The 20927-nt window shown below is 49.3% G+C and overlaps 1 protein-coding gene across 2 annotated transcripts in view; it reads left to right on the top strand.

Annotated features, from left to right (window-relative positions):
• The window catches only part of gse1b (Gse1 coiled-coil protein b), a 186785-nt gene that overhangs the window by 151822 nt on the left and 14036 nt on the right, over positions 1–20927 (top strand). For both annotated transcript variants that reach the window (XM_030413892.1, XM_030413891.1), the window contains exons 3-4: positions 8119–8316; positions 15484–15692. In XM_030413892.1, coding sequence (XP_030269752.1) covers positions 8119–8316; positions 15484–15692 — 407 coding nt within the window. The remainder of the gene's footprint in view (positions 1–8118; positions 8317–15483; positions 15693–20927) is intronic.

Below are 20927 nucleotides of genomic sequence, written 5' to 3'. Positions count from 1 at the left end.
GTGCACGTGCACCACTCTCACACACGCGCACACACACACACACACACACACAGTGTGTACTGTGTACAGCCGTATCATTTGAAGCCACACAGGTAAAAGGTAGGAAGACTGCTCTCTTTGCTCTTTGCACAGAGGGTGTGTGTGTGTGTAGGTGTGTGGAGGTGTGTGGTGTGTGTGTGTTCCAGATGGTGACAGCGAGGCAGGTCAGGGGGAGATGTACTCTGTTCTTTGCTGTAGTTCCATAATGGAGGCCTGCTGTATAATGACAGCTCAGACACAGGCAATGCTCCCATCTATCTCTCTCTCTCTCTCTCTCTCTCTCTCTCTCTCTCTCTCTCTCTCTCTCTCTCTCTGTCTCTCTCTCTGTCTCTCTCTCCCTCTCTCTCTCTCTCTCCCTCTTTCCCTTGTTTCTCTCCGTTTCTTTGCCTCCCTTTTCTTTCCCCCTCCTTTCTTCTTTTCTCTCTCACTCTCTAGTGGAATTGTCGCCTTTTGATCCTGCAGCTCTGCACCCACAGTGCTGCGTTTCAGGATTTCTCTGATATTTGTTTTTTTTCCCCTTCTCTTTGGTATGGAGTGAAAAGATGTGACACACGTGTGCCACTGCACAGACATGCAGTGTGAGCATATGTGAGCACGCACACACGGGCACACACACACACACACACACACACACACACATCCATTCTATAGTACCTGAGGATATGTTGCTCTGACATTCTCATCTCAGAAGTCAAACAAACCTTGCACTGGCGGAGCAGGTTAATCCTGCTGTGCTCCTGGATTACTGTGTGGTGGGTGTGTGTGTGTGTGTGGTGTGTGTGTGTGTGTGTGTGTGTGTGTGTGTGTCTGTGTGGATTATCTGTGTTCAAGCTGAGATCATGACAAACATTTATTTGTACAGTTTATGTTGCACGTTTATGGACGTATGAGGCCACTGTTTACGTTGGTTATTCTCTCTCTGTCCGGCTTGAAGATCACCCCTTTGTTCTTTCATCACAACTTCAGTGGCTGCTCATGTGTACAGTACATGAGTGCTATTTATAACAGCACGTCACCCAGTGTTGACTTTGTCAGCCGCAGAGTTATGCTTCCTGCTGTCATTCAGCCGGTTACTCTAGGTGTCTTCTTTTTAAGCTCACTTTAGGTCGAAGCGTGCTGCGTTAGGGGCTGTAATGCCCGTATTACATCCTGTTTTTTTCCTAGGCTGCTTTCATCCACATTGCTGCATCACTGGTATTTTTATCACTGGCACCCTCAATTTTTTTTGTTCACGTCTCTCTGTCTCTAGTCAGAAGTTCCCTTCATGCTCAATTCTTGCATACCCTCCTCCCGTCCCCTTTCATCCCTCTGTCAGCACATCGTCAGCCAGCTAGAAAGCCAGTCAACCATTCATGATGACATGTACTCATTAAGCCGGCTCTAACTCTCTCCTGTACGAGCGGATGAGATCATTTCAGCAGGGCGGGTGGTTGAACCCGTGTCCTCTGATTGAAGTCTGATGTCCCACTGAGTGATGCCTCAGTTTTTTGAGTACCTGCACTGTGCTATCGTGATCAGAATTGATGATCTGATGTAGGGGGTTTTCCAGTTATCTGCAACATCATGGCAGGGGAAAAGGTGTTGCTTATCTTGATGATGCGTTGGAGGCTTGCTGGTCTGCACGAACTGCAAACCGCTGCTTGTTTACTACAGCAATTAAGACTGGTGTGTTGACATAAAAGCACTAAAAAGAAGGGAGTCACCTATGTACCATTAATCAGTTGTTTGTTAAAGGCGCATTATGTAGTTTTGGGGAAGACATTTTAATTAGAGGAGAGAAATATTTGATGTATTATGCCTTGACAAACGAAACAACAAAGTCTCTTCGTTTTCATCATGAATAAACAAATTTGAACTTCAGCGCACGGTTCCATTAATGTTTTGCTTTGTTTATATTTGGCGGACCCTGCCAGCTTTCCAAATTCAAACAGCTTTCTGGGGACCTTATTAAGAATAGCTTGCTTGTTTAGTTAGGATCATTGCCTCATTAAATGTCATCTCTGAAAGTACACCGTGCCCCCTTTTTAATCATAGTGACAAATTAGGACGAACTTCCGGTGGCTGCTTCGCAATAAAAGCCTCCCACTAGGAATGACGTCAAAAAAAATTGCCGGCGACTGTTTGTATTGTGCTAACAAATACAGCTCTGATAGTACAGCGAAGGGGAGATTAGCAGAACACAGCGAGGGTGCTATTTGTTAGAGGAAAGTACGAACAGGAATGTAGGAGTGGAACAAAACACCAAACCGCAGAGGCCGTGTTACACCAGAGCCACAAAAGTACTCAAACACAGGCACAGCGAGATTTTCAAGAAACGTTGCTTTAGTCACCCGCCTGACCACACACGTTGAGCCAACCAGTTGATTGCAACGACGCCTTTACTGCACACTCGAGGGCAGACACTGACCGGCTTGGCTCTGTTTCCCACAGTACTGTAGCCTGGCTTCAGTGTGCCGTATCAAGTAAAAGCATGGATACGCAGTTCGTTCGTAGTGAGTTACAGTTCCAGTCCACGCTGCCTAGGGGCTTGGCCAGGCCAGGCTTGTGGCTGGATCAGATAGAGGAACCGGCAGCACTGGCCTGCTAGTTTTAACGAGCTGATAGGCAAATCCCTTCCTGGTTAAAGATTAACCACTCGCTAGAGCTGCCACTGCATTATCTCCCCACTGGCCAGGGCATACAGGAGCCAAGAGGATTTACTGTGTGAGAGTGAGTGAGAGAGTGAGAGAGTGAGAGAGAGTGAGAGAGAGTGAGAGAGAGTGAGAGAGAGAGAGAGAGAGAGAGAGAGAGAGAGAGAGAGAGAGAGAGAGAGAGAGAGAGAGAGAGAGAGAGAGAGAGAGAGAGAGAGAGAGAGAGAGAGAGAGAGAGAATTGTAATCTGCATTCCAACCTGCAAAAGGGTGGAACTGTGTGTGTGTGTCAGTGTGTCTGTTTGACTATGGGAGTTAGTGATCGGCTTTACTACCAGCGGGGTGTTAAAACTGTGTGTTTACTGTATGCCATTTAGCAGTCAATCCGCTCTGTGTGTGTGTGTGTGTGCGGGCGGCATCGTGTTTGTGTGGTTTGTTGTAATCTACATTCCTTTTTTTTTCCTTTTTTTTTTCAGGGCTTTGTTTTGTTTTCCCCTCAGGGTGTAACGGCATGCAAAGGGTTAATAGCATCAGGAAGCTCGGTGTGTAACAGCCCCCTTTAACCCTTGTGTTGTCGGTAATGTTACACTTCTGCGCCGGAGCCAACGGATCGCATTCATTCACATCTTTTTAAGACCTTTTTCATTAACGTTCTAAACCTCGCTCGTGGAAGCAGCCTTTGTCCTTTCCTCATAATCCACAGCAGCGATATCGTTTAAAATCTACTTCTCTGTTGTGTATCACTGGATTTAAGGACTGTGACATATGCTGTCTCATTTAGAGGACTCCCTCTCATTAACTGGGAGACAATGCCACCTGCTGGATGTTTGAAGAACAGAGGGGGCCAGGGACTGGCCCTGTAACACAGAGCGAGTGTGTTGTAACTGAGTGATGGTAAGAGGTGGAGGCAGGGCTCACTTATCTGGAAATTCATAAGACGTTACTCATCCCTGGATTGCTTAGATCACGGCTATTCATCAGTACATTAGTCTGAAAAGGGAGCCTTGGTGTGAACGGCCTCTGTTTTTTTTCTGGTTTTAGAGAAGAAGAAGTGGCAACAGATAGGAGGGAAGGCGCTCTCTTGTCAGACCATGTACACCCTCATAACCGTAATGCTTTCATTGATTTTCACTTAATCCTATCGCGCTTGTTTTAATCTTGAGTGCAGTGTTTCACCAAGCAATTTAGGGGGCTGCGTGATATGGTTGAAAAAAAAAAAAGTCTTAATGCTATTATCTTGACAGATATTACATATTAAATTGCCACATGATTCACGATTAGCAGGAGTGATCGTTTTTGCTTCGCATTTCTCATTTTTCCGTGAATGAACTATCAAACATTTGTCGGGGTCCGCGTCAAACAAACATTTAACATCTGGGAAACGAGATTCGTACGTTGGGACTCATTATAATGCTGTTTTGTCACACATTTTACCTTTATCAAAACACTGCAGCTTGTGCGACTCGGCCATATGTTAGCTACAACGATATTTCAGTTAATTACACAGCTCTTGTGCGTTAGTTTATACTGGGACAGAAATGGAAAGATGCCACTTTCTCGTAGGGCTGCACTTCTGTTTTTGTGGTTTTACGGCATAACAGCCTTTCCTGGATATGAGACGGCGGACGATTTCACAGGAAATGAGGGCACAGAGATCAGGGTTCACATGTTAACCAAAGACTGTAACCAAAGACTCAAACCAGGGAAAGCTAGTCAACCCTTACACCATCAGGACACCCCGTGAGTTCCAGCAGAGAGAGACTGATCAAGCATCATTTTTTGAGGAAAGCCAGGTCAGCACCTGCTATCCCCTCAGCCCACTACCCTGCTATGATATGGTCTGATGCCGAGGTTGCCTCATACAAGCGCCCTCGGACAGACAACATCAACACGGACGGCAAAGAAGCACGCATCTCCAGCACCAGCAGGGTGATCTCGGTGATGCAAGACAGGAGAGAGAGGGAGAGGGAAGGACGGAGGAGAGAGTCTGGCATCCCTGTGTCGTCTCAGGGGAGTCGGACCGCGGCCTAAGGAACAGAAAGGAGCTTTGGCGGGGAGTCGGCCTTTGGCATAATGCTGGCCACCGTTTGTTTTGTTGTTGTTTTTTTTTTTACCCCGAGTGATAATCTCCTCTCCCTGTCATCACCCTCGCTCCCTCGCGGTTCTGAGAAAAGCAGCGACTGAAGGAAGGAGGAAATGACTAAAGAAACAACTCATTCACACCCCTGCAATGACAGCAGGACGGACAGAGGGGAAGTCAAACCCACGCTTTTTTTTTTTTTTTCTTTTTTACTCTTTTCCTGAGTCCTCCACCCCCAGCCACTATTACGCACTAGTCTCCTCGAACCTGATGGCAAACCACTCGTTACTGTAGTGCGTGTACGTGCCGTAAAGCGATTGCACGTGCGCATTTTTTATGGTATGACTTCTTTGTTTGTGCGAAATGGTAAAGAGATAAAGGCTTTTTTTTTGTTTGTTTGTTTGTTTTGTTTTGAACGTCGCTCCCTTTCATTCTTCTTGATGGGCATTTTTTCAGTTGTTAGAAAACAATTATGCAAATCAAGCAAAGTGAAGTGAACTGAGGCAGATACTCCACCACAAAAGGTTTGCCTCTCTCGTGCAGCAGGGCTCCACACAGGCCAGGACTTGCCCTCTTTTTTTTGCTTTGTCTTTCCTCTTCTCTTCCTTTTTCTGTCTCGCCGCCTCAAGAAGGGACAAGCGCCTCACGTTTTTAACCTAGTACCCCCCCACCCCCCACCCCATCCACCTCCTACCCGTTCATCTATGTACATGCACACATACATGCACACTGCCTGTCGCTCCCCAGCAATGGGGTCAGATGTGGTGACCGGCTGAGCACTCTCCCCTCCTCCTCCTCCTCCTCCTCAGCGCCTCTCCTCTCCTCTCCCCTCCCCCTCATACAGCTCGCCTTGGCAGGGCATGCATGCCTGTGTCTGTTATCTACAAATGGCTGAGGAATTATAGGTTGAGAGGGGAGGAGGAGGAGTGAGGGAGAGTGTGAGAAGGGAGAGAGAGAGAGTGAGAGAGAGAGAGGGAGGGAGGGAGGGAGGGAGGGAAGGGGAGGGGGTGAGGTCATGTGACATCGCAGCAGCTGCTAGGTTAAGAATTTCTGTTTTCTCACTTAGAGAGAGAGAGAGGGAGAGAGAGAGCAAGGAGGGGAGAGATAGGCAGCGTGTGTGGTGTGTTGCTTTGTTAGATAAGCTCTAAACGGTCTTTGTGAGCGGCGGCGAGAGAGACAGGAAGGCAGGGAGAGAGGGTGAGAGAGAGAGAGAGAGAGAGAGAGGGTGGACGGGGCGAGAGGAGAGAAGATAGACAGACAGACGGAGAGAGAGGGAGAGAGAGAGAGAGAGAGCGAGAACGAGGAGCAGGAAGATGGTGTGTGTCCTGTCGGTGGCTGCCGGTGTGTGCTGGGCTGGGCTCAACGTGAAGATGCAGCCATGGGGGATCCGGGCGGCTCAACTCCTTTGTGCAGTAAGGAGCTTCGGCCACGCTTTTAATCTGTGTGGATAAGAGGGTGGTGGGTGGGTGGGGGTCATGAACCACTGCTAGACCTCCGGATATGTTCATCTGCGTGTGTGTGTGTTTGTCAAGTTTTGTGCTCGTCTGTCTCTTCTTTCACTGTGTTACTCGCGTCAGTGCTGCGGTTTCATGTCTGTGGTTAAAACAGTGTACTCTGTAGTATGTTTAAAAAAAAAAAAAAAAAAGTTCGGCGTGTGTCTCTTTAACTCCCCTTCTCTGACTTTCTCTAAAGACCGAGGCAGGAGCAAGCAAGTCTAGTGTCTTGACAAAGTCACGTTACCGGACTGGGCAGTCGATATGTGTGCATGAGTGTGTGTTTATCGCTTGTTTGCTCGTCCCTCAATGGCACCTTGTGCGTTGCTCAGACGGTAGTCATTGTGAATTCCATTATTAATTGTGTGCTGGGTTCATTCGGAGTGCACTGGGTAACTGGGAGGTTACAGGCAGGACAACTCGAGAGGTGTTGGGAACGTTATTCACTCTCTCATGCCTGACTTGTCGCTGTGTGTCCACACGCACACACTGGGATGCTGTGCCTCTGCTCTCATCTCGGGAGGAAACATGATCTTTTTATAGCCCTCTCAGCCTCGGGGGGGGGGGGGTAAACCCAGATATAACTCCTACTTATCCAATTGTGCTATTGATATACTGTTAGTAAGCTGCTTCTATCCCGGTGAGCGTGTCTTTGTCTCAGAAGTCGTCGTGTTCGCTGGAAGTTGCACTTTGAATGTTGATTTAAGGAGGATTCTGAGCAATCCCTCGCGCGTGTGTTAGCGCGTGTGTTTTAGTGTAGCAGTTAATACCTCTGCCATACACAAACCATGCCAGTCTGAACTTACGCTGTCCTTTAAGCCATCCTTAATTTGTGTGTGTGCCTGTTTTGCCCGAGCACGTAGGGCTATCACACGCCGTTCTGGCATTCAGGGATTCCACTGACAGAGAGGCTGTCAACAGGGTGTCACCTTTCAACACACACACAAGCACACACACACACACACACACACACACACAGAGAGAGAGGAAGGAAAGGGACAGCCGTCTCAACCCTCCTCACCTCTTCAACCACCATGCAGCTCTTAAAAAACCTTGAGGCTATAAAAGAGTCGTGACACAGAAAAATCGCCCTTTTTCAATCTTTGACTTTTCTTGAGTCGAACAGAAAACTGCGAACTCAAGAAATCCCCGTGTTAAAACCATGTTTGTCCAACTTCCAAAAATATCCAGCTTTCACTTTTTCTAACATCGGGTTAATTTCCTCTCACGACGCTGTTATAAATCTCTTCTCTCCCGATTAGAGACGGGTCTTAGTAGCACCTTCCTGGCAGCAGTAATTGGATCAAGGACAACATGAATGGGACTCTTCTTCGAAAGTGTCGGCTGTGTGAGGGAGCCAATGAGTTGCTAAACTGGATGTGTGTACGCTGAATTTGTGAACATGTACCATAATATAAAACACTGCCAATGAGAAATATGGTAACGCTGGTAGCTCTGGCGCATGCTCGGGAGAGGAGCGATTGTGTAAACTCGTGGACCTCTGGCAGACACACAGCCAGACTGGAGCTCTTTTAGCAAGGGAGGGGTGACCTGCCCTCCTAACCTCTCACCTCTGACCCTGAGGCATACAACCAAAGCCCCTCTGCCCCTCGCACCACCAATCCCCATCCGCTCAAGCTGTCACAAACAGATACCCGGCACCACACTCTGCCCTGACTGTCTCTGTGTCCAAGGAAACGAGCTATGCGCCTTCCTCTGTTCGCATATTTCTGTCTGCACTGGTCTCTTTGCGTATTTCTTCAATCCTCAATTCCTCGTGGCTCATTTTTTTATTTTAATTTTTTTTGCTTGTTGCTTCTCTAATCTGAATGCAGTATTGATCATTAATACTTTCCCAATCTCCTCCCTTTCGGTAGGCATGAGCCATGAGCCAAAGTCACCATCGTTAGGAATGATCTCCACGGCGACCCGTACCACGGCGACGGTCAGCCCACTCACCCCGTCGCCTCTCAACGGCTCCATCGTAGCCAATGGAAGCCCTGCTACCCAGTCTGCCCACTCCGGATTCGCTGCAGCCCTCCGTAAACTGGCGAAACAGGCCGAAGAACCTCGAGGTAAAGCCACAGGACACTGTCAAGTTTAAGTCTGCTGGATAAACTGTACGGAAAACGTGTAGGCTGTCATTTGGCGATTTATTTCTACAGGTTTGAAAACATCTTGAAAGTGTAAAAAGTTTAATTAGAGGTTGTGGTTTAAGTTTGATCTTATCTCAGTATGTTTAGTATCTGACTTCAACACATGGAGCTGAAAATACTGTGATAATATCAAACCATTAAACCATAATTAGAGCTGGATGTCTTGTTACAGCCGGTCCTGTAAACCTGACGGCTTGTGTGTGGTTGTGTGTGTGTGGTTGTGTATCTGGTCATTTGTGTATCTGGTCATTTGTGTGTGTGGGGGTCATATGTTCAATGGCCGGTTTGTGTAGCTCAGTGCAGAGCTGCTAATGGCAGTGGGATGATATCCACACAGGATTGAATTAGTCGGGAGTCTCTGGAGATGCTGGGACGAGGAGGATCCACTCCGGCTGACCCACTTAATGTGCTGTGTGTGAGTGCACGTACGCTCAGGCGTGCTTGTCAACGTGTACATGATGGGTGATGGTACGGTAATTCCCCTTTGTACGTTGTCACCGTTCTTCACATCCTATCACTCAGAGCTCCGTGCTGTGGGTGTATGAAGACGAAATAAGCCTCAGGTGGTTGAATTACCGGTCCTTGTACATAGTTGTTTTCGGAAATGCTGAACTGTCCCTTTTTAAGGTGGAAACATTCTTGCAAATGTGTTTATGTAGGTGCTCAAGGAGGGGTTTGTGGCTTTCTTTGTTTCCTGTATGAAAAACTGGCCTCTACAACACATGTGCATAGAGGTATTTTCTGAGACCCATGTCCCCAGTGTGTCTTAGTTACACACATGTAAACACACGATTACCCAACAAAGGAGAGCCTTATTGTAGAGGGTTATCAAGGGTGTGCACATCCACGCATGTACATATGTGTGGCTCTGTGCCTCGGCTCCAGAGAGGCCCAGCTTACCCCGGCTGTCCACCCTTGCTCTGGCTCCTAAATCAGACGGTCCCCTCCTTTTCCTGGCAGTCCCAGGACACCTTGCTCCCCAGTCCAGTGCAGCCTGGGACCCAGAAAAATCCTGCAAATGATTTATTACCCACACAGAGAGAGCGCCCAGCCCCAACCCCTAGTCACCTCCCTCTCAATCCCTCTCCCCTTCATCTCTCTTCACTCCCCTCAGTCCTACATGCCAGCCCCGTTAGTTTGTCTTTAGTCTGTCTCTCTGTGAGTTCATTCTTGGCTTTTTTATTTTATCTCTGACTTTTTTTATTGGAAATTTTCCTTCTCGTCTCTGTCGCTTGTCCCCCCCTTTTTTTTTTGCAACTACAGAACACACGGCTTTCATTTTCTTAGTCATGTTTTTTTTTTAATCTCTTCTTAATAACCTCTGCCTTTTTTTCATTTTTCATTGTGCTGCAAGGTGAGAATACGCGTGCCCCGTTCCATTTGTATTTCACAATCTACTAAGGCAGAGATCTCCTGTCTGTGTCTTTGTCATACAAACAGATGCCAGATCCTGTCTGATTAAGCTCCGCCACCTTTTTATTAAAAGCACAAAAAAGCCCCTTTTGTTATTTTTGAGGCCTGCTGACTGTGCCGCCCGCCCGGCTGGTGTAGGCAGTGATGTGTGGGTGAGTCAGCCGTCAGGCATAAAGGGCAACTCTGCCCCGTGTTGGGAGCTCCGGCTCCGGGTGGGCAGAGAGGCATGCAGCCCCTGGAGCTCCAGTCACCTCTCTGTCTGCGAAGCCTGTATTTATAGGCAACACACACACACACACCCAAACGCCCCCACACATGCAAACAGTTGTCTTTGCAACTGTGTAAGCCTCGTGATTTTTTTTTTTTTTTTTGCATGCTGCAGCTTGCTATCCTTTCATTAGCTACTTTGACTCAACCTCTCTCCCTCTCTCTCCATCTCTCCCCCCCTCTGGTTGATGCTTTGAGGTGAGTGGTGCAGTATATATGAGGTGCCATGACTCAGTGTCCTGAGGCCTGGAGGAATTAGTTAGGTTTGAGTACTAGTATTACTGCCACCGGCCGCTGAACTGATTTAAGACCCTGAGCACGGCTGCTGTTTATACACACACCCACACACACACACACACACACACACACACACACACACACACACACACACACACACACACACACACACAGACACGTACGTCGTCACTTGTCTGTCGCGAGTATAATGAATAGCTCTGTGTACCGAGTGTGGCGCTGAAGAGAGGAGGTGATGGATAATGAGTATCAGAGCAGCGTAAAGGACACACTCTCATCCCATGTACACTCGCCTGAGCACACACACACACACACACACGCACACACACACACGCACACACACACACGCACACACACACACACACGACAGCACTCACATGTGTGCGCAAACACACACCACTCACAGATAACACGCTGCCACAAAAAGGCAGGCCTGCTGATATCTGATTAATTAGGCAGACCTGGGTTTAATCCTCTCAGTTGTTTCTTCTTACACACTCTTAGACGCACACACACGGACAGACACATACACACACCCCGCAAGAATTTCATGACGGCGTTCACGCCGACTGTAGTACACTCACTGCCTGGAGAAAGAATGGAGAGGGGGAGAATAAAGGTGTACAAGATGGATGGAATGAACTGCCGGGGAAAGAGAGGAGTTGGAAGTAATTAGTAGATTTGTGAAAACCTGAGGTGTTTGTCACATTGTACGTGTGTGTTTGCACATGTGTGTGTGTGTGTGCATGTGTGTGGCCGGTTGGAGGCTCCCCTTGTTTCTGGGAGCCTAGAGCATGCTGGGACAGCGGGGCAGTGTGTCTCTGACCTCTCCATCTGGAGCCTGCCTGGAGCTCACACAGCCTCGCTGTGCTCCGTGTGTGTGTGTGTGTGTGTGTGTGTGTGTGTGTGTGTGTGTGTGTGTGTGTGTTTCTTGAAGGCAGAACCCTTCAGGCTGTGACTGTCCCTGAAACACTCACAAACAAGCTCATTTGCTTCCCCCTCCATTCTCTCTCTCTCTCTCTCTCTCTCTCTCTCTCTCTCTCTCTCCACACACAGCAACCTTACACCTCTCACGACTCCGCTCGGTAGCAGAGCAGCATTTAAGCATAATATACAGTTTGTACAGTCAGCAGAAGGCACAGAGGATTGCTCCTCTTATTTCCATCCGCCATCTTGTACTGTCTTTCTTTTCTCTCACTGGCACAGCAACACACACATACACGTGTGCACACACACACACACACACACACACACATAGACACACACATGCAGTGCTCTTCTCCCCTCCCCCCACTCAGCGATGCAGATTACAGGCTTTGTGGCTTGTTGTCACTGCGTGGCCAAGACTGTCGTGGCAGGTGTGTGCGGCGTTTTTTTTGTGTGCATCAGTGGTAATTGTGTGTCTGCACGCGTGGGGATGCTTTTCGCGTGTGAGGCGTGTGCACGTGTTGAGGCTTGTGGTAGCGTGTGCTGGCGGGGTGGCATATGGATGCAGGGTTGGCTGGGCACTGCTATGCACACCAGGTGTGAAATGGACTGTTTAATTAAGTGCTGATGTTGTTGTAATGCATGCTGGGAGGGAGGCGGGTGGCGGGTGGAGGGGGGGGGGAGGAGGGGCGGGGTGCGGAGGAGAGCACCTTCTGCCTGGCAGGGCTGGGGGGGCCGGCTGTGGTCGGGGCTTTTCTGGCAGAGGCGGCGGTGGCAGAGGATCGGTAGGGGCCATCTTGGTGTAGCGCTGCTGTCCTCCCATCAAGACTCAGTCATCCAGTGGGATTCAGTGCTATGTCCCGCCCCCGCCCACAGCACCACCACCAGCTGAGTGAAATAGCCCACTTAATATCTGTAGTGACTTTTTTATTTTTTTTATTTGCTTTTTGATCGGGTCAGCGGCTGAAGTAAAAGGTGCCATCCACACAGAGGACACTTGGCTGCAGCCTCTGACCGCCTCTTGGCTTGTTTGTCTGTTGCTGCCGCTGTTGCTTTGCATCTTTGTACGTCTGTGTATGTGTGTGTGTGTGTGTGTGTGTGTGTGTGTGTGTGTGTGTGTGTGTGCGCATGTGTGGCTCAGCTTGAGCGGTCAAGTGTGGAGGCAGTCTGGGAGAGTGGGACTGGTAATAGAGGAGGCGATAGAGAAAGGAGCTTCACATTAATCACACACAGCTTGGGACTGAGACAGCGCCTGATTTCTTTCTCTCTTCTCCTGGCTCCTTCCTTCTGTCTTTACCTCTTCTGTCCCTCAACCGCTCTCCGCCCGACCCCATCACCACGACACACACACACACACACACACTACCCCTACACAGCAAGCAAGTGACAATCAGTACAGCTAATGAAGTGCAGGTTGAGAGCTGATGAGCCTATTTTCGACTCTGGGGACGAGGGCTGTGCCGCTCTCCTCCTCTGCCTCCTCTGGCTCCCCACAGGGCCAGCATGTATGGCCATCTTCTCTCCGTATAGCCGGGAGGGGAGGAGCATATGGCAGAACTGACACCAGCTTGGTGCCAATCACATGCCTCTTGTGTGATTTTTTTTCTCCTATCAGATGGCACCGCGATGTGAGGGAGGGAGGGGCGGAGACTGGAATTGGAAATTGGAGCAGGACGGTTGAAAATGGACAAGAGGAAATCTTGGAGGAGGGATGGAGGCTTGATGGGGGGGGGGGACTTATGGACCTACATGACTTCCTGTGGGTTTAAATGGGAAGACACATACATAGATGCACACATGTGACCACTCTGGGACGATTCCCCCTGAGCCCCTTAAGAGTTGTAAATGCGTTGATGAAAAATTGTGAGTCTGACAGATCTGCGTCTGGTTGGCAGGCACTGTGTTTGAAGAACAGAAGGAAAAGGGTTTGGGGTGTATGAAGAGGTGGTGGGCGGGTGGTGGTTGTGTTTGAGAGGAGGAGGAGGAGGAGGAGGGAAGGACAGAGGAATAATAGCTTGAAAAATAGTTTGTGTTTTTTGTGTGTGTGTGTGTGCGTCGAGGCCTGGAAGTGTGCGCGGATTCTGCAGGCTGCGAGGAGAGAATGAAGCCGTTGTGAGACGGTCCTCGTCTCTTTTATTCCCTTCTTCCCCTCACCTGCTTCCCTCTCTCTTAATTATTTAGTCTGCCCTGCCTCTTCTCCTGTCTGCTTTGCTTCGACATGGAAAAGGAGGAGGAAGAGGAGGAGAGAGAGAGGGGTGATGGTGGTGGTGGTGGAGGCGGGGGGTCTGTTGCTTAGCAGTTCACTGTGATCACCCTCACTCCTCCCTACCTCCCTCCCTCCCTCCCTCCCTCCCTCCAGCCTTATTTGTTCCCCCAGCCTTGCCTTACGTATGCATGTTGTGAAGTGTGTGTGTATGTGTGTGTGTGTGTGTCTGTGTGTGGTGAGTGAATAGGTTGTGACACGAGAGCTGTATTAAGTGTAGCTCCATTCCCCAGGCTGAGTGGGCTGCTATTGATTGGCCTAGTCTTGCACGGGAGAGTAATGGCTCTCTGAGGTGAGGGGGGGTAAGGCCACTAATTGCCATTGTGCAGACAAGATAGGCCCCCCCCCTCCCCTTCCCCTTCAATATTCCCCACCGTGTACCCGCCACCCACTCACCCATCTGCACCCCCGTATATCTCTGCTTTCCTCTCCACTCCATCTCTCGCCTCACCTCGCACCTCTTTTGCACTCTGGTTTTTTTGTTTTTTTCCCAATCACACCCCATCTCCCATGATTTTTCATTTTCATGTCTCACCTCACATGTATCATCACCATCTTCTCCACACACACATCTTTTTCTCTCTCTCTCTCTCTCTCTCTCTCTCTCTCTCTCTCTCTCTCTCTCTCTCTCTCTCTCTCTCTCTCTCTCTCTCTCTCTCTCTCTCATCACCCGCCCTCCCCTCGGCCGCTCTCGCAACCACTCACGCATAGATCTCCGGCTTCACCTCGCTGCCACTATCGATTCTTTCCATTATTTAGTGGTATTAGTAAGAATGAGGTGTTTAAAAACGGTCAATACCCTTAACCGCACCTTCCGTAAGCTGACGTTGTCTGTTGGGTTACGTTGCCACGGAAACCCGAGCAGGGTTTTAGAAGTGGTGGTTGGGTAGAGAAGATCTGTGGTTTTTTGTTTTGATGGTGATAATTGGAGAGGAAGTAGACTTGAAACCGGCCTGAGGTTTCAGCTGCTGCATTTAAGCAAGCTGATGCACAAAAAGCACACTGTACCTGCACACGCACGCATTAACACACACACACACACGTCTCCCGTTGTCCTCGCTGCAGCGCCGAAGTGTGTGTCCCCCAATGATAGGGTTGTGACCCAGTTTGACTGTGTAATGCTGCGCTTGCTGTGAGAGGAGGAGACACGCGGCACACTGTACCGTCAGGAGAGGGGAGGCGGAGGGAAGGGAGGAGAGGAAGAGAAGCAACACACAGGTTAACACACAGGAGAGAGCAGAGGAAAGAAGGGAAGACAGGAGGATGAAATAAGGCAGAGAGAGAGAGTGGACACACGGATGAGGAGAACAGAGGGGGTTGGCTGTGTGGGGAAGGGGGCGTAGATGTAAGGTTGGAAGGATGAAAAATCGCAGCGATAAACGTGCGTGAACGGGAGCATATCATATGAGAGCTTCGGAACGAAAGAGAGAGAAAGCGAGATGTGTGGAAAGCGAGGCATGTGACCAGACCATGACCCTGCGCTACAGGGTTTCCCTGGAGGGCTTTGTTAATGTGGCACAGCTACAGCGCAGCAGAGAAGCTCATTGGGCCAGCTTTTCCCCACCTGCTGTGTGTGTGCGTGTGGGGTGGAGGGGGGTGTGCTGTGTGTGGCTGCAAGCGCCATTGACTGTACATACATTCACTATGCCCAGTGTGTTCTTGCTGTGTGTGTGTGTGTGTGTGTGTGTGTTTGTGTCCTGCATGTCAGGGCTGTGTGACTCTCACAGGGCTGCTCATCCTGATCACTGTCACTTCATAATAGGGGCCTAGGGCCATCCATCTGGCCCTCTGTGCGTGTGTTATTTGTTGCCATTGTCGTGCTGCAGCCCTTTTCATTCCCAAGTGAAGGAGCTGCTGGATCATACAGTACTATTGTTGCATTTGCTGTTTTATTAATAGAGCAAAACACAGACTGTTCGCTTGTCTCATCTTTTTCTTTCTTTCGTTCTTTCTTTCTCCAGCTGCATCTTCCATCAGCAGTGAGTCCTCTCCAGTGTCCTCCCCGGCCACCAACCACAGCTCTCCAGTCAGCACACCCAAGAGGGGTCCCCTCGGTCCAGGGCCCGTCCTGGTTCCCCCCGCCGGCCACAGCGTGCCAAACACTCCACCTGTAGTCACGATTGCTCCGACAAAGACCAGCAACGGCCTCTGGAGGAACGAGGGACGCCAGGTAGAACCACAGTCAAATACCTCCTCGCTTTGACCTTGAACCTGCTCTGTCTTTTCTTACGTCCCCTTTTTTTTTTTCCTTTCGGTTCAACCTTAATGATTTTCTCTCTTTGCCTCTTCCTGTCTGTCTCTCTCTCTCTGTGGCTGTTAAAGGCAGCGTTCAAATGTGCTCATTCTTGAGCTTGCCTGCTAGCACAAACATGACCACAGACAGGCTCTCGAGGGATTAATGGGTTTAGTAGACGGCCTGGAACCCAAAGTGCAGCCGTATGTATTTGACATATGTACATGTGACATAGCTGGCAGGTCTATGAATGTCTGCCTTTCCCCCCCAAACCTCCCCTCACCACCAACCCCCTCCTCATGGCTCCACGAGTTAAACAATGCCAGCTGCCACTGGGACGTCGAGGTGACAGCCTCAACGGCAGCTAACATCTGTGCCCCTCCAGCCTCTGACCCCCCTCTTCCCACTGAGCCCTCTCGCCCTTGGACCGGCCCCTCCCAAGTCCGCAGCCTTTAGCCTCCTAACCCCTCACACCTCCAGCCCCCACCCCGTACACTTAAGCAGTCAAGTGCATCCTCTGCCTCGTCACCCCGGACCCCTGCTCTCTGTTACGTCGTGGTGGAGAGAGAGGGAGAGAGAGGGAGAGCTGCTTGCTTTGATAAGGAGTGGATTATGGATTATGGCCTTGCTCTAAGCCTTCTTATCTCAGCTCAGGGCTAATAGTCGAGGCCAAGCGCATGGTTATGAACAGCACTCGGCAACATGCGGAAACTCTCCGAGGCGCTTTGACGGTTCCCCGTAGAAGGGCGGGGGCTAGCAAAGGGTGAGTGAGGAGGTCAGCCAGCCAACAGTGTGTGGTAGCATTCAGGCCATTGTCCTCTCCCCTAGATGACCCCCCCCCCCCCCCTTGACTCTCACCCTCTGTAACTATAGCTTTTACAAAATTACCCTTCCGCAGTTCAAGGGTCAACCAGAGCTGGGAGGGGCTGGAGGGACAGGGGGAACCCTCCTGCTGATGTCACCACTTTTTTATTTAGATTTTTTTTGCCATTTCTTCGGCATAACACGTTTGAAAGAGCAGAAGAAGAAATTAACCCTCCACTGTCCTCCACACGGCCATATATTGAAGCTCATCCTGTGTGTCTGTTTGCATGCGCTTGTGTGCTTTCGAGCGGCATTTGTGTGTGCGCGTGAGAGGTCGAGCTCAAATTGAAAAGGTCGCGTCACTGGGTTTGCGGTGCCTCCAGCACCTTGGGGCCACCAAGCCAAAGAATGAGGAGGTTAAGGGAGGTGATGTGGACAAGGGGAGAGGCTGAGATGAGGGGGTAGAGGTTGAGGGGGACAGCGGCGGGGTATGAGTCACGAGAAAGCTGGCGTCGCGTAGCATCTCCCCCTATTTCCGCGGCGTCGCTTCAGTGAGCTCATTTAAGTCCGCGGTCACAAAGAGTCAGGGGACACGCACGTACATGCGCGCCATCAAACTTAAACAAAGCTGATACTGTCTGGAGCTTCCGTCGCTCAGAGCTGATCAGGAAGGATGCATCAGGAAAGGCGGGCCCTAATCTCCTTCTCTCACTCTACATGTCGGCTTTCATCATTCAAGTTTTACGCCACGTCTTCTCTTCGGTAAAATACCTTTGTGTCATGAGCAACTCGTGTTTTTTTACCATGTGTCGGGAACGAGGATGAAGCGACACAAACCGGCAGGAGGGGAATTAAAGACAAAGGAGTATCTGATAGTCAGAGAAAATAGTTCCGTACAGAGGCTGTAAAGCAATCCAAGAAAAGCTTGTTTGTTGCCGCGTGTGTGTCCTGCTTTCTGTGTGTTTGAAGGGTTGATTAGTGTGTCTCTGGCTGAGATATGAGTCTGTCGTTCAGTGGGTTGGGGGGGGGGGGGGGTGATAGGCAGCGAAGGAGGGGAGGGCTTGGTGCGTTGGCATTTTGCTTTAATGACTGCAGGAGTCTGCTCCCGCTGCTGCCTGTAATTGCTTTTTAATTGGCAATTTGGATTCATGGCTCCATCTGAGAGGCGTAAACGAGCGCTCTACAATGCGCGGGGTCTCCCACCCTCACTGGGGGTTACAGGGGCCTGGCTCATGTAGAGCAAGATGGCTGTTAATGGATGTGTCTTTGAGTCTGAGTGCTTGTATTTGCGCTCTGTGCCGTGTGTATATGTCATGCTGCTTGCGAGCGGCGTGTGTTAGAGAGTAGAAGATTTTCCTTTTTTTTTTTTTTGCAGTGTGAAAGGTCAAAACAGGACGTCTGGTTGGATGTGTAGGTGCTTGAGTAACCAAGGGGCCTCTCTAATGGAGATGGAAGGTTCTGTCTTTGTGGTGTGTGTGTGTGTGTGCTCTTTCAAGGTGTCAACCTGTTAACACCCACACCTTTCTGCATGTCTTTCTACAGACGTGCATCCCCACACGCATGCACAGGCATACGCAAACAGTGACTAAGCTCAGGCGGCGACGGCGATGTGGACACATTCTCATTTACAAAACAGGCTTCTGCATTTTTTGTGATCATCTCTCATGTAAGAGGGACTCGGGCCGGCTTTCAGAGACAATATCAATTGTAAAAGCAGGAAACAGAAGCCGGTCTGTTGCACAATTGCGCGAGCAGCATCACGCTTTGGTTGTTCTTAGAGGCATCCTTGTTTCATCTCCGCACAACGGGATTTTCTGTGAAATTTATTAGAAAGGAACTGTTGATTCAATTTTAATGGTAATCTGTGCCTGGCAGTTGCACCCATTGGCAGTTATCGGATCATGGCCGTGATTATGAACCCATGGCCCCCGTCGGACACGAACTGTGTATGACGCAGGATGTTGAACACAGTTACAACCCCACATATGACTAATCACGGCGATTGATCACCAGATATCAACATTTTGAACTTAATTATGACACAGTTTTTCATGATGTGTATCAATGTTGCTTTTTGTATGTACATTATATTTGTATGTGCATCCTTTTGAGTGCACTGTCCCCTATTTTGGTCCACTTCGTTGTCCTGGTTTTAGCTGTATGTCTGTTTTTATCTGTCTCCCCTTGAATTGTTCCTAAAAACTTGAGAATGTAATATTGAAAACAACAAGACATTCAGCAGTCAGATTCCTTTAACGTGAACGAATACTGGGCAAAAAAAAAGGACGATATTTTTTATTGATATATTGCAATACGATATCATCCAACTCAAAGTATCTTCTATTCACAGCTCAGAATTGTATTTGTGTGGTAAACATTTTTAAATGATGGTAGCTCCCGGGTGTCATAGGGAAATACAGAATGGGCACTCTTGGGTCTAGAAGGCTACATGACTCAATAATATAAGATAAGAACTTGCAAATAATGAATTGGAAGCGTAACAGAATGGCCTAAAATATTTGGTACAGCTAGTCTGTCCCCGGCCACCTTGTGCCTCTGTTGGCACGACAGCTCCGCCTGCATTTTCAGCTGTTTGATATTCAATATCGTGAGAAATAATGCATATGCCGGCAAACATCGCAACATTTGATGACATCTAATATCGACCCAGGCTTGGCCAATTCATGATTTTATGTGCAAAGCGGGTTCATGTGTTGTTGTGTCATCAAAAACTGGTCAGTGTAGTGCTGTTTGGGTTGACTGTGGCGTTCGTTCTTTGACCTTCTAACGGCTGATGATGCAGCAGCTTGACGAGAAGTTAAGTTGGGGCACAGACTGAGTAAGAAAGTGCAACTCGGACGGTATGTCATGCTGCCACCCCCGCCTCACACGTAACACAGCCAAACTTATAAATGGGTACGCTGACCTGTAGCGTCAGTGATGTTAGTCAAGCTGCGATGACAGCTTTCCTTAACTCAGGTGACTTGGTTAGCAAAGCTGTCATCGGTGTGATAATAGCGATTGATTAACTGACAGACGGGGTGAAAGAAAGCAGCTCTTCCTGTTTTTACAGGCAAATTACTCAAGACGCCGTTCCCCACCAGCAACATGTACCTGCAGCAGTGCATCTGTATGACGCTTATGAAGACAAAGTGCATGTGTGCATGATGAGAATACAGATTTGAATGAATGCGTGTCTCTTTGCTTCCCACAAATACCAGGAGGGCTTTCACTAAGACTTCCAGACAGCTGGGCAGATATAGAAAAAAAGACCTTTTGGAAAAAAGAAAGGAGCAAAGAGCAGACGGAGAGCCTGGCATCTTGCGGCAACCAAACCACTATCTGATACTGAGTTCATCTGACATATGTGAACCTCTTTTCCAGTCGGCTGCTGATTGGGGGCCTTCTCCTCCCTGTGCTCATAAAGCTTAGAGAGGATGGAAGTAGAGTGGGTGGGGGTAGCGGGGACAGGATGTTTGAGTAGAGTGCCTTAGTGCTAAGTGAAGCGCAGCAAACAACAAGGAGCAAACAGTAGCATTAAACCACTGGAAAGTGGGGGGCGTCTATGAAACGAGCGGGGGGTCTAAACATTAGAGGCGTTTAAGATTGGATGTTAGCGCATCGGTGTCAGCCTGGGTCAGTGGCTGCAGAGCAGGACGTGGAGGTAGTGGCTCCCTAAATTGGATTTATTTTATCAGAGGCTGTAGAGGGAGAGAGAGAGAGGGGACAGCGCTTCTGCTGGGTCTCTCTCTAATTCCAGGCAGCCAAGGAGGTTTATTTAGTGGGGCAAGGACTGCCTTCCCCTCTCACTTCCCTTCCTTATGTCTTAATCTCTGTACATCCTCGCCGCTTTAGTTGTTCCCTCGCAAACGTCAACTTGAAGTCGCGCTTTCTGCGAGAGATGAGCTCACTGTTCTACCGTACCTGTGAAAAATCCTCGACTATGCGTCCCCCCCCCACCATAAACAATTTCCGTGTACAACTTACAAGGGTTGTAAGTTTTCTCTGTTCTGCGATAGCATTTGTAGGCAGAGGGAAACCAAAGCTTCAGAAAATGCACTCCCACTCCCACAGCAGGAAGTCTTTGTAGCTCTGAAACGGTGAATGTGCGCCTGCTGAGTGCATATGTGTGTTTGTTGTGGGATTGGATAAGTGAGACCAGGCTTGCTGCCAGAGGGAGGGAGGGAGGTGAAAGAGAAGAGGGAAGGAGAAGGAGAGGCAGAGGGATGTTGGTCTTTGTTGTCGTCCCTGTAGATGTAAGAGTGTGTGAGTTATGTGCGCGTGCACATACACGCACACACTCCCGCGCGCTTTGCCGAGATCAAAGTCATCATCTCTGTCGAAGCTCTGCTGTTGCACATCCACCAT

The sequence above is a fragment of the Sparus aurata genome, chromosome 4 (genome assembly GCF_900880675.1).
Source record: "Sparus aurata chromosome 4, fSpaAur1.1, whole genome shotgun sequence".
Taxonomy (NCBI): Eukaryota; Metazoa; Chordata; class Actinopteri; order Spariformes; family Sparidae; genus Sparus; species Sparus aurata.
This window is presented reverse-complemented; position numbering and strand designations above follow the sequence as displayed.